At 35.4% G+C, this 13360-nt stretch overlaps 3 protein-coding genes across 9 annotated transcripts in view; 2 read left to right on the top strand and 1 right to left on the bottom strand.

The window, feature by feature from the left end:
- Positions 1-1840, top strand: part of LOC109540950 (trehalase) — a gene marked incomplete in the record, with an annotated part of 7659 nt that extends 5819 nt beyond the window's left edge. The window contains 1 exon segment of the mRNA XM_048668566.1: positions 908-1840. Coding sequence (XP_048524523.1) covers positions 908-959 — 52 coding nt within the window.
- A 935-nt stretch (positions 1841-2775) lies between these two features.
- Positions 2776-10104, bottom strand: LOC109540947 (transketolase-like protein 2). Of its 5 annotated transcripts, none has more exons than XM_048661801.1 (8): positions 6589-6699; positions 6291-6520; positions 4650-4985; positions 4279-4594; positions 4006-4225; positions 3704-3936; positions 3363-3629; positions 2776-3295 (listed from the first exon to the last, which is right to left on the bottom strand). In XM_048661801.1, exons 2-8 carry the CDS (start codon positions 6395-6397, stop codon positions 2891-2893), a joined length of 1884 nt encoding a protein of 627 aa, XP_048517758.1. In that variant the 5' UTR covers positions 6398-6520; positions 6589-6699; the 3' UTR covers positions 2776-2890. The 5 variants fall into 5 exon arrangements, with proteins under 5 accessions (XP_048517758.1, XP_048517762.1, XP_048517761.1 ...); XM_048661805.1 differs by lacking the exon at positions 6589-6699 and adding an exon at positions 6131-6202 and having other exon boundaries at positions 6291-6374; XM_048661804.1 differs by lacking the exons at positions 6291-6520; positions 6589-6699 and adding an exon at positions 10009-10104.
- LOC109540946 (plexin A3) overlaps positions 9470-13360 on the top strand; it is a 35508-nt gene continuing 31617 nt past the window's right edge. The window contains exon 1 of one of the 3 annotated variants that reach the window (XM_019909507.2): positions 9470-9817. The gene's annotated coding sequence lies outside the window, so the exon portion shown is untranslated. Of the gene's footprint in view, positions 10012-10379; positions 10533-13360 lie in introns of those variants that run through there. The other 2 variants (XM_019909505.2, XM_048661800.1) reach the window with 2 other exon arrangements.

Below are 13360 nucleotides of genomic sequence, written 5' to 3'. Positions count from 1 at the left end.
TGTTCGGGTTCCAAGCACAGAGGAACAAGTATTGGACATAATCGAATCAGGGCCTTCCAGGGGCACTCAGAGCACAATAACTGACACTTTCCCAGGCACCAAATAAATTGATGTTGTATGGATTAATTATGTAAACACCAAACTCCGCAGAATTCGAGGTTATGAGAACAGGTTGACATTTCGAAATAGGTTCCGTCATTCAACGATTCCTGTTGAATTTACCGTTTGTCCTTGTCTATCTTATTGTCACTCTCTATTTATCCATGGTTACCGGAATTTTAAATAATTACGAAGCAACAGGTATTTGCGCAATGTTAATTAGGTAGATTACCTTGAAAAACATTGCTGCCGTATTTCTGATATAGTTTTTTGCAAATTTCTCAGTTTTTAATAACAATTAATTTATTTTACTAGTTTTTCTGTACTCCTATAACACCGCCAGACAACACCCCCAGAGGAATGACTCCTATTTTGAATCACCCTGTATATTCAGTATCAACCTTGTGCCATGTTATATAGTTTGTCATTTTGTAATATTAAATTGGAATGTACATACAATATCAGATCCATTCAGCTGAATATAAGCTACATTCTATATTTTAGCGTTTTTCACGTTATTTAGTCCCGACTCAGTGTACGAGTTTCAGGCTTTCTCAAAATATGTATCGGTTGCATTTATTAACTAGGTACTAAACGATACGTTCCTATAGTTTACTCTTTTTGTAAATGGCTTTCAAATTCAATTAGTGGTATTTTTCATTACAATAAATGATCAATATTTTGTGCGCTCAAGTAATATTTGCTCTGACTCTTTTATGATCAGTTTCAGCTGAACCAATGAACAGCATAAAAGATTTTCCCCTCGCACAGGCCCCTAAAGTAATATTTTGCTTTCTTTGCTCAATAGCCAGTGGACTCGAAATGTAGAAACGCTTGTGACCGATAAGGGACGAAAATAACTTCAATGATAAGAGGCAGATCGCTACAGGACCTTTAAGAGAATCTCCATTATCCGCCCAATCAGGGTGGAGAATATTATCTGATATAGCGACATTTTTATTCCAAGCTTCATGACAGAAAACTACGAGCACATTATAGGCTATTCACTAGACGCTACATTTTCCATATTTGTCAAATCGCTTGATTTACTCATGAATATTCTCAAATTTCACGACTGCAGCCAGTTCCGAACTCAATCTCGAAGATTTCTGTCATCAGTTCACATTACATTACATTTTACCAATAATGCCCAAGTGCTGATATTGTACATCACAAAATATTATTTTTCTTGTTTAAAGAAAAAACTGTTAATTGTTCTTGCTCTAGAATCTATTATTAGAAAATAACAAAATTTCTGCATTTATTAAATTCAAAAGATTTTATTTCTGGGTATATGATAATGTTCTTCGGATTAGCATGTAAAAGAATTTCCTAACTAAAGCATTCAGATCATGCTAATTTGTTTCATGTTCTCACCAGCAGCTGTTACTGCTGATATCCTTTCGTCTATCTACCCTGTATATACTGAATGAATGGATTTCTGCGTTAGGACAATTGTTTATTTATTTATTTTAACTAATAACGTTCGTACATCGACTACTAAAAAGCATTTTGACATTTTTCCTATTTGGTTTAATTGCTTAAGGTTTACCTCGTTTATCGAATCTCATAAGCATTTGTTTAATAGTCTTTAATTTGATTCATGGCATTAATATAAATATAATTAGTATCTATTAGACGAATTGTAGGTAAAAGATTTGACGAAAAATAATGTAGGAACCATGTGATATGTGCATTATTTCAGCCATATATAGTATTTTAAATAAAATTGTTTATTGCACAGCTGCTTTTCTTTATTTTAAGTTTTGCCTTCTCCTGGACAACAATCCTATTTACCGAGAACGTTTATTTGTAAAATATGCACTTCTTTATATATACTTAAGGTATAACTCCTGCTTATTACTTTATTAATAGAAGTGATAAATCAATGTATTGCAGGCAATTATCACCCAACATTCTAATTAATATGTGGCACGGAAATATTTTTGGTATATACGTGCATATATAAAGAGGTCGGCGTCTCTTTAAATACCATTGAGTCATTAGCTTGCCATTAATTTTAGTTTAGCTGATGATAACTTTTTACGCTCTCTATTGAATTGAAGAGCAAGTTTGAAAAAATTGGACATAATAAAAACAGAAAAACCGTTTGGATATGATCACAATATCGGTGGCCCATAAGTGTGATTACAAACCAGGTCTAGTTTCACTAATTCAATATAGTTAACAGTGCTGGATCTAGGGGGGGGGGGCTACGGGGGCTATAGCTCCGGGCCTCACAATGTTGGGGGCTTCGGTAAGATCAAGTATAAAATCCAAAAAAATGGGAAGTTCAACTGCACTAGCGACACAAACTTTTTTTAGAAAGGGGCCTCTACCGGGCCCTACCACAAGTTAATCCGGTCCTGGTAGTAAACTATCACACACTTTTTCCTCTAGGCGCTAGGAACTACGGGCATTACAGCTCATCTGCGAGTATTGCTTACCAATTTTACTAAGTAGAATTTAGAGAATTATTTCAATAATGAAAAGTTGTAGGTAGGTAACAAGTTTGTAATATTTGCTTCCACATGGCCAGGTTTCATTGCATCTTCCATGCAGAGCAAATATTTCAACGAAAACGGGCAAAATGAATTGAAATATAATCCGCAATCAAATACTGACCAGGTCAGTTCGGTTTTTAATTTGACTAAAAATCTGCAGCAAAACACAAAATAATAAAGCAAAAACATTATTTATTTTTTCAAGACACAAATAGTTGGAATGTCGACAGTACACAGGTATATGAAATTCTTGGGTAAAGAGCACAAAAGAAGTGGGAAAGATACATTTATAGCTTTAAAATATCTTGTGCGGCGGAGCTAATATGTTTCGCAGATATTCCATAATATTGCAGAAGGGCGTTTGGAGGTCCGGAACGAGGCAATTCACCGACAGCAAGATGTTTGACAATAATATCTTTTTCCATAGCAAGCGCAGCAATCACTGCTTCCCCTAAGCCACCTTGATAGTAGTGGTCCTCGGTCACAACTGCTCTGCCTCCGACATCCTTTATGTTTTTAATTATTGTTTCCTTGTCCAAAGGCTTAACAGTAAACGGATCAATTACTCTCGCACCAATACCTGCTTGGGCAAGCTCTTTAGCGGCAGATAGGGATTCTTGAAGAGTCACTCCTGCCCCAATCAATACTACTTGATCTTTAGGTGATGACAGCACCACGTTGGCTTTGCCCACCTGAAAATTAAAAATATATGGCGAAACTTCCAAAAATACATCGTAGCTATATAAAATAAATACTTACAGCAAAGACGTGATTGTTAGCATAGATTACAGGGGTGGTAGGTCTATTGGTCCTAGTAAAAGTGATGCCCTTAGTATTAGCAGCTAGTTCAATTGCCCTTTCCGTTGAAACGGCATCTGCTGGATAGAAAATGGTACTTCCATTCACTGCTCTGAACATCGCCAAATCTTCTAATCCCATTTGACTTGGACCATCTTCTCCGATACTTACACCACAATGGGATCCGACAAAGTTCACATTTGTTTGTGAAATTGCGCCCATTCTAATCTATATATATATATATATATATATTAATTAATTTAAACTTGAATTACCATATTATTAGCAACTTTATGACTTACCTGATCGAAGGCTCTAGTGAGGAAACAGGCAAAAGTTGAGACAAACGGTACAGTTCTGTCTCTACATGCCGCTCCTATAGCCGTACCGACCAAGTTTTGTTCAGCAATGAAGCATTCAATATATCTTGAGGGATCGTACTGAAGCAATTTTTCCGAGAATGTTGAATTTTTCATGTCGCCGTCCAAAGCGATCACTCTAGGATTGTTTTGTGCAATTTTGACCAATGCAGTTCCTGAGAAGAAAAGAGTGAATGGCTTTAAATCAAAAATTAATGAATGCTGATGTCTTCTTCAGATTTTACCATATGCAACTCTAGTGGCAATTTGATCTCCAAGCTTATAGTTCGGTGGTGAACTGAGACGAATGTTAGTTATGTCAACAGTAGGCGCATCCTCTTTAAGGGGTTTTTGGGGATGAACTTGAAGAGGTCCAGGATTTTGCAGCAACCCCTTCAAATGATTGACTACTACGTCGGATTCGACTCCTAATGGCTTTCCATGCCAATTTTCCAAATTCTCAATCTACAAATACATTAATATTGTGAGACTGTGCGATTTGCGTCGAAACGAATTACCTTCGGAAAGTTTTTCCCCTTCAAAGTCTTAGCGATGATAGCGGTTGGTTTTCCCTTGGTAGCTGAGGCACTATGAAATGCCTTTACTAACTCTTCAACATCATGTCCATCTACAATAATAGCTTCAGTACCAAAAGCCTCCATTTTTTTCCTGTAACTCTCCACATCGTGACCAATGGAAGTTTCTTGAGATTGGCCAAGACGGTTTACGTCGATAATTATGCACAGATTATCAAGTTTGTAATAAGATGCGAAATGAACCGATTCCCAAATTGAACCTTCTGCACTTTCGCCATCACCAATCAAACAATATACCCTGAAGACAACTTATTTGAATTAAATCTGTTATAATATAATCGCACATTATTTACCGATAACTGGCTTTATCGAAGTACTTCCCAACATATGCCATGCCACCGGCAATAGCAAGACCTTGCCCCAAAGATCCAGTGCCTACATCAATAAAGTTAAGTCTAGGCGTAGGGTGGCCTTCGAGATCAGATTTAAACTTCCTAAGGTTCTGAAGATCTGATATGGAAAACAATCCTGCTTCTGCCCAAGCAGCGTACAAAGCAGGTGCAGCATGACCTTTTGAAAGGACAAATCTATCGCTGGAAGGGTCTCGAGGGGCTGACACTTTATAGCGCATGGTATGGAAGAATAATACTGATAGAATTTCGCCGATGGATGAACATGATGTAGGATGACTGCAATTTGTTGTAAAATTATAAGTCTATGAAGGCTTTCACGGCCGGTTAAATCACATTTAGGAATGTTTTCCGGGCTTTTAAGCCGTGGTCTATGGGAATTTCTTCCTGACGTTTCGTCCACAATGCAAACATATAAATCAGTCGAGCATCCAAGATAAAATGGATACTGCGTTTATAAAATTGCATAGCTAATAATTCGTTGAAACCATTGAATGTGAATGAATATTTTGACATTTTTGACATTTTTGACATTTTGAGATTATCAAGCAATGAATTACCCAACTAATCGCAGTTGATAACGTACTAATTAGAACAATCACAGACAAATTGTGCCCTTAAGTAAAATAATAAAAAAAAAACAAAGTAAAACTAAAGTTATCAGACTATAAAGGCTTTCACGGCCGGTTAAATTATTGGACATATAAAAATTGGATCAGTCTGGCTGAACCAGTCTTAGTCGGAAAGCACGGGAGATCACTTCGCCCACTGCCTCATCGCCTTTGATAATGTCCACCGCAGTTGTGGACGAAACGTCAGGAAGAAATTCCCATAGACCACGGTTTCAAAGCCCGGACAACATTCCTAAATTTTTAAAATTATAAGTATTTAGAAAACACATATTTTTTTATATATTTATGCTACAAGAATAATTGTCACTTATATTATGGGAGGCAAAATAAATGCTGAGCACTCGAGTCTGCGTCTCTTGTGTTTCAAGTAACAAACCATCCATAGAGTATCGAATAAAAAAGTTTTGCAAGTTCGTAAACAGGAAATGAAACCAAAAAAATTGCAAGGTTTGCAGTTGATGTACACATAAGACGCAGTTTCAATAATTTCAACAATAATTACTCGTGTGTTAGCAGCGCAAACAAAAACAAACAGAGCAACTGCAATTTAAAAAAAATTGCAAAAATCACACACACACACCGCGATAGGAAAGGCTGAGTAAATTGTAAAACCTGCACCACCCTTGTAATGTAGTAGATAGAGTATTTGTTATTGCGGGCGGGACAATTCACATGAGCCTGGTCCTGGTTGTCATAAAGCTTAGCAGAGCTAAAAACCGATTACTCACTGACTTCTTATAATAAATAACATATTTGCTATCTATAACAGCGTTGCTAAACAAAGGATAATACCTATATTGCTTTGCAATAACGGGAGTATTCTAGCACAGAAATAGCAAAGGTCAATCTGGAGTCTGACCGGACCTAGAAATGGAAACCTATTCATGCGATTTGAAACTGGTTCAACTCATACCATGTGGATTAATTAATTGAAATCACATTCCACACTTACCCGGAATTAGCAGCTTGTGTGGATATTATTGAGTGGATTCTGATCTTGTTGGCAATATCTTTTAGTTCCTGCACGGCTTTAGCCTCCAATTTGTGATAATTCGGCATAATGATTGGTTGTGCCGTAAATACAACAGCAATTTTTAATTATTACAAACACTTGACTGTCAGCAACAAATCACAGCGGAGCACTTTCAACACTGAATCAGACTGAATACTGAATGGAACAAACTGAAAAGTGAACCATAAGCAAAGACAACCATAAGCGAACATTCAACAAGTAGTAAGTAGCTCCATACTTCGGTGACGTACGCAGGACAAGCTATTCGTGATTCGTTAACAGAGTCGTTAATCCCATTTGTTCCTTTCAACCAATCAGCGGCTTATGTATTTCATTTATTTGAACTAAAATTATTCACGCAATTAAATACGTTTTACTCTTTGAAATTATAATTAGAAATGCTAATAACCATTTAAGCAGTATTTGATTTATTTGGCCAATTTCTAGATAGCATAACAGTTATTTTGCAACAAAAAAGATCTGAAAAATAACCATGAACTCAATTCAAGCCATTACCGTTGGATAGTTAATATCCAACAGTTTTATATCAATGTATTTAGTTTAGTCGATTCATATATTTACATGTAGTGTTTAAGATATAATTGTAATTTTTGCTGTGTACTTATATTGAGGTTAGCACATGCACCTAAGACTGGAAGCTTTGAATATAATACAAGAATGACGTTTTATATTTAAAGCCTCTAACCACTAATAAATTTCATTGTTATCAAGATATAGATAATACATATACTATTTAGAGCACATATAGGTACCAATTGCCCATTAAATAAAATAATTTATTTTCTCTATGGTGAGCAACAGGACTGAACAGGACTTGCAACTAAAGGAGCCCATTACATTGTCGAACAAATTGCGAAATTTTGTGTGCCCCAACACTTGATGAAGTTTATTCAATTTATAGTTAGACGTTGCTCACTGTATTGCAAACATGACTTCAAGTGCCATAACCTGCACTATTTTTGCAACTGCCCTGGATGATGACGATGATAATACTAGAAAAAGGAAAAAAATCAAAGAACGGCTAAGGAAAAGGGAAAAATTGAACAACTGCTGTTATTATCCTCTTTTGATGACACAAATTATTTGAGACTGGCTCCTAAACACAAGCGTCTAGGTATTGCGGCGATTCGAACCAATCAAATAAGCCTACCGGTTTGTTGTTATCGAAGGTATCGTTGACAAGTTTTAAAAATGAGTTAAGACGATTTAAGGTTAGGTGGTTTTATTCATAGAGAAAGTAAAATAAGTAAGCAAAATAATAATTATTTTACTTACTCTATGGTTTTATTTATTGTTTGATGATAATTATTTTCTAATTTGTCGAGATAAACAACCGCGAGTCCGCTAATATTTTTTTTCATTCTCTCGTGCATTTCGAACCGTATATAAGCTCTAGATAAAAATGACAAACACATAGTATCGTACAGAAATTCATAGGTAAATTTTATACGCTCTTGGCTAGTAATTTTTAATTTTTTAAGAGCGATTGTTTGAATTTGTTTGAACAAAAATAATAGCATTGCCTTTATATTAGCACAAAGAAAGACAGTGATAATTATGAGTATTTCTTAATTTATAACAATTTACAAATGATTTATTCTGATCAACTTAAGTAGGTATTAGATTTTCTATTCGTAGTATTTAAGTAAGCAACTTAAACCATTAAATAAATCTCCTAAAAAGTTTGGTTTATTGTATATTTGACAGTATATTGAATATCCTTACATACATCGATACATTTATATGGATAGTTTTCAAATTAGTAAATACATTCCATAGATTTATTTATCTGTAAAACTTATAATAAACATCACCCAAGTGGCAATAACAAGTAAGAGTGCTTATGACATTAAATACTAAAAATGTAATAATACAATATTGTATTATTGTTAAAACATTTAAAATTTCTGATTACAAATCCTAGTATTTTATACGCCTGATTAATGAAATTAATTCACATAATACTACCTATTAAAAAGTCGAACTACGTTGTTGGTATTCCACTTTTGTTGGAATAGTGTAAAAAGGCAATTATTTTCATGTGTTGCTTAGTGTGCCATATTAAACAAAAAGTAAATGGAAACAGAAGATACCAGCAATTATTTTGCTTAATATTTCTTGACTCTTACAACAGTAATTTTATTTTTTCTGTTACTTTAAAATTAAAGAATCGTTGATATTTGTTTTAGTTAAATTTGCACATTGCACATAGGAAAATAACTTAAGCCAACTATCGATTTGCTCAATAATACATTTTTATTATTAAAACGCCCCATTTGGTCTACGTCGCAGTCAAAGTCCAACACTATATTAATAAAATCCAAAGAGTTTACGGTTACAATAAAATACCGGGAAAAAATCACCTAACCTTAAATCGTCTTAAATCATAACAAACCGCTAGATTCGAATCGCCGCAATCGATAGAATTGACAAGAAGTGCCGTATACCTAGACGCTTGTCTTCTAAACTTTCGGTCGCTGCGTGCGACTTGTTTTTATCTATGGCTCTGTGTGGAGCCGGCTATAGAGAATTGATTTGTTGGATGCGAGTGGCAGATACAGAATGGCGCCGCCATCTACAAAACCGAACGAGTAACAGTATGTTGAAGTAATTAGTTGAGACCTTTATAAAAAATCGTTTCAAACTTGTGTCATACATTAAAAATGTAATTCTTTAGAATTGGAAATGAATCTCACTTCGTTGCACATGTGGAACTTAAAATGTAGTCCATGAACAAGACAGATACAAGATACACATTAGTCTCCAATAAAGTTATGGTAATCCGTATTAGGCCTGCTGTTTTGGTTCAAAACCCTTTTTCAGCTTTCTATTGCAAGTGCAAATTGAGACAAAATGAAATGTTTTATTTAAAAAAATATTTGACAATTGGGCATGCTGCAATGAACAGAAAATAAATTGACACAGCTGTAATCTATGTCGATCAGGTAACACTGGTAGCAATTGTTTCCTGTCTAATTGAAAATGCCCAGGACTGAGTAAGGACATTTTTTGATTGAAATGTAGAATAAATAAGGAAACGCGGCAACACTGCTAGAGAGAGGATAAGCACACTGTGGCCTAGGCTTCTGAGAGCATGACAGGTAGGCGCTTGCGTCATCCAGGGTGGGGTAGAACAAGTCTGGTTCTCTGGTTGGTCTGCGAAACAAGACGGTAGTCAGCCGATTCCGAACGGGTCGTGGATTTACGTTCGATTATCGAAATGTGTGGGCTATTTGGGGACGTCACGTCGGTCTAGCATTACCCAGTTCTTGTTATTTACCTTAAGTTGCGATATAAACCTTGTGAGTGATTGAACACCAGCGCAATAAACTGATATTCGTATTTGGTGCATTGGACGTGGACTGTCAACAAATATAAGTTTAATAGACAAAACCAATTCTAACCTCAACGCTTCAAACTACGTGATTTTTAATGAGGTTTTAGTGGTATGTTGTTAGTTTCTTAAGTGTGTGTTGATGTTGATCGATGTCATAGTTTAACAACGTTGAAACAGCCGGCGAATGTGTTTTTGTTTGCATTTTTCAATCCAGAAGCAGTGTTGAAAAGTTATCTTTTAGGCGCATGCCATGTGCTTTCACGTCCAAAGAGTGCGATAAACGAAAAGAAGTCTACTTACTAGGTAAAAATCCAGTTTCAACTAATTCATAGTTACATACTGTAGAACTTTTGAAATTTTCATAAAAACAGTGGGCTGCGTTCTCAGCGCCACGGGCCACGGAATGTCAATGGAACTACTCAAGTTAAAGGCTTTCAGCAGACGCCACATTCCAAAGTCTGTCCCTGACTTTTATTATTTTGACCACCATGGCCGACCTTATGGTTTTCTTGCATGATTTTCGGATTGGCACAATGTCAAATAAGTTGATTGCTTCCCTAGATTAGGCACACATCTATTAGAAATGCTGTTCTACACTCTTACACGCTCGCTTTGTTTACCACAGAAAAAATCACAATGAAAGTTCGTTGTACAGCATCCTTAATAATCTTGATTCACGCGTAGGTGTACTTCCAGCTAAATTAAATCACAATGAATCAAATCTTTTGTAGTCTTTGTATAAAATATTGAGATATTCACATTTTGTCCAACATATGCATTAACGATTTGTGACTAAGTGTAGATAAAGTGCTCGTCCAAAACATGTAGGTACTTACTTAGGTGTTTATTTTTTAAATCGCACCATTATTAGCTAGCATTTTATACGAGCAGAAGATTTCGCTGTAAGATCCATCATAATATAAATTATCACGTTTCATCACAATTCAAGCTTGCCTTAAAAAATCATGAATTAATTTAATTTAGGTTTACAATTATCGTATACTACTTAATTTGAAGAAAAGCTTCTACGGTGAAGCTTGTTTACATAAAATAAATATCCGCGATTCAATTAAAAATTATGAAATTAATAAAATTAACGTAAACATAGACATAGCTATACTCAAATCAAACGTACACGTACTTGTTGCATTGGTTTATGTTAGAAATATGTATATTTAACAATCAGCAGATGATATAAGAGGAAGCGTTGCTGGGCAGCATTTTTATATTTTCACTTAATGAACATCATGTTCGATTGCGAACTATTCCACACAAAGTGATTGGGTTTTTAACCGTAGTTAGATGGTGAATAATATATGAGTATGTTCATAGATATCCATCGCTACTTATCGACAATAGCGAGCAATATCCGCTATAGAAATTGTTATTAGTCGGTACAGTAGATGTTGGTTTTTATAATTAGACTAACGTGTTTTTGTGAATCCATGCTCATACATGTTTACCTGGCATGAGCATATCCAGTATACATTCATTTAATACTTCTCCTGAACGTTGTCTCAAGCTTATTTGAATTAAAACCCGTTTTTTAAACCATCAGAAAATTGATTTGAAAAAATAGTAAGTGTTGAGATTAAATGGAGTGCTTATAACTATACAAAATAAATATAAATGAATGGAGAACTTATGTTTGTACCAACGTAAAGATATGAGGACTTTCTATTTTGTTCAGATTACTTATTTAATGCGAATCCGTAGGAACAATAAACAGGTTGTATAGCAAAGTTGGCTGACTAATGCGTTTTATTCTTATTACTATTTCATAGAACTGTGAAAACATGATCTGCTAGTTAACGGTTATTTCAACATTTTTTGCATCTAGTTTAACGTAAATTTTACTCCAAATAATAGGTGAGTTTGTGCTACTCTGCCTTTCCAAGTCTAGTTATTCGTTCTTTCACGCATGTTTTTTTCACTTTTCTTTTAAAGTTATTGGAGGAAACGAGGCCTGTGCTTCTAAGCTTTTTCTTATCGTTTGATATCGGAATTTTAACACATTTACGTTGATAATCACATCAACCCAAACTCATCAAGATCAAGTCATTATTTTCTTATCAGCGCATTATGATTATTACTCATGTTATAGGCAAGCAATTAGTTAACAAGAAGTCTGATTGAAGCAATTAGTTACAGTTTAGCTTTATGCTTAAATTTTATCACTCGTTCCAATGGATTGGAACAATAATTGTTGCCATTAAGGGCACCCGCAGACGGGCGACTTTTTGTAGCCGATACTAGCGACAGTCGCCGAGGATGGAACTTGTTCCATTCTTAAGGTTAGACGCTGCGTCTAAAAGTCGCTAGCGATTGTCGTCCTGCATCGAACTCACAGGACTGGACGGGATCAAGCACACGAGCGAGAAAATTATGGTAGCGTCAGATGAATGTGTTTACTTAATTTGGCTTGTACCGAAACGCCATGGTGGCACTTTTCACGCTTCAAAAATGTGGTTGGTGTGCAGGTAAAGACATTAATAAATAGGCCAAGCCAGTCATTCATAATTCCCAATTTGTTTGGCACCAACATTAGATTCTACCGATCGGCGATTTAGAGGAGAGTAGAATTAATCGGAAAACCAACTCGCCTGGCTGCTAGCCATAGGCGTATTAAATATCTGTATTAATCGATTTATTCTAAGCATGAAAGATTCATTCATTTTCTGACCTTTATCTCTACATTATGTTTGAAATTATAAATGCTATTATAGCCACACAAATTTTTTAAGCATTTCATAGCGATATGGCTCTTAGCTTATAGATTCAAAACAACTCACGGCACTGGTCCTTGTTTAGAATCGTGCAAAACAGTACAGGTTGGGAAAATTCAGGCCGATTTTCCTGCAAATTAAACCACTTCGCACGATTTCTTTTAAGCGTAACAGTTTATTAATATCACCATTAGCACTTATTATCACCAAAAAACACGAGAAATTGCCGTATTTACTTGTCCAACAAATCGTCTTCCCCTCTTACTACATATCACTATCACGTACTCCCTCATTGCGGAGTTGTCATGATGAATGCTTCATTATGTTTTCTCCTAAATTACCACCTAAAATTCTTATACAGTAAAGTCCGCTTATAGTGAACCCGGTTATAGTAAACTTTCGATTAAAACGAACTTTTTCCCATTAATTGAACCGTCATCCATAAAGACCAACGTATTTTTTTACTGGTTATAACGAACTTCCGGATATAACGATCACTTTTTAGGATAGTTGTATATTCACTTTCCGTTTATAACAAACTTCCACGCTCAGCAACACGAATCGTGCGGAGTTGGTTATATTAGTGAGAGCGAGAAACAGGCAGTGACTTGTTTTTTGCCGCGTTTTGACTGACTACGAGTACGACACAGACGAAGATGTCCCAATGTTGTCGAAGAACAAGTTAAAATCAAATTGAGTGATTTCAATTTCTTCGAATATGTGAGCATTGATAATGGCATTCTTACAAGAGAAATGTTGACCGATGAGCAAATTATAGACTCCGTAACCTCATCTACAGCTTTAAGCGATAATGAGAAAGATGACGATTTTGGTGAAACGTATTCTACTGTAGACACTAATGCTGTTCCAACCATTTCTGAAATGACAAAAAAAGTGTCAGAAACTCGGAATTTTCTACAATCACG

The sequence above is a fragment of the Dendroctonus ponderosae genome, unplaced genomic scaffold (genome assembly GCF_020466585.1).
Source record: "Dendroctonus ponderosae isolate FM_Combo_2020 unplaced genomic scaffold, Dpon_F_20191213v2 Dpon_F_20191213_1, whole genome shotgun sequence".
Lineage (NCBI taxonomy): Eukaryota > Metazoa > Arthropoda > Insecta > Coleoptera > Curculionidae > Dendroctonus > Dendroctonus ponderosae.
This window is presented reverse-complemented; position numbering and strand designations above follow the sequence as displayed.

Coding starts and splice junctions, on each gene's coding strand:
- LOC109540947 (XM_019909508.2), bottom strand. CDS start 6,397: ATGCCGAATTATCACAAATTGGAGGCTAAAGCCGTGCAGGAACTAAAA. Junction 4,595..4,649: donor TTCGATAAAGCCAGTTATCG/GTAAATAATGTG, acceptor AGTTGTCTTCAG/GGTATATTGTTTGATTGGTG. Junction 3,937..4,005: donor TGCCACTAGAGTTGCATATG/GTAAAATCTGAA, acceptor TTTTCTTCTCAG/GAACTGCATTGGTCAAAATT.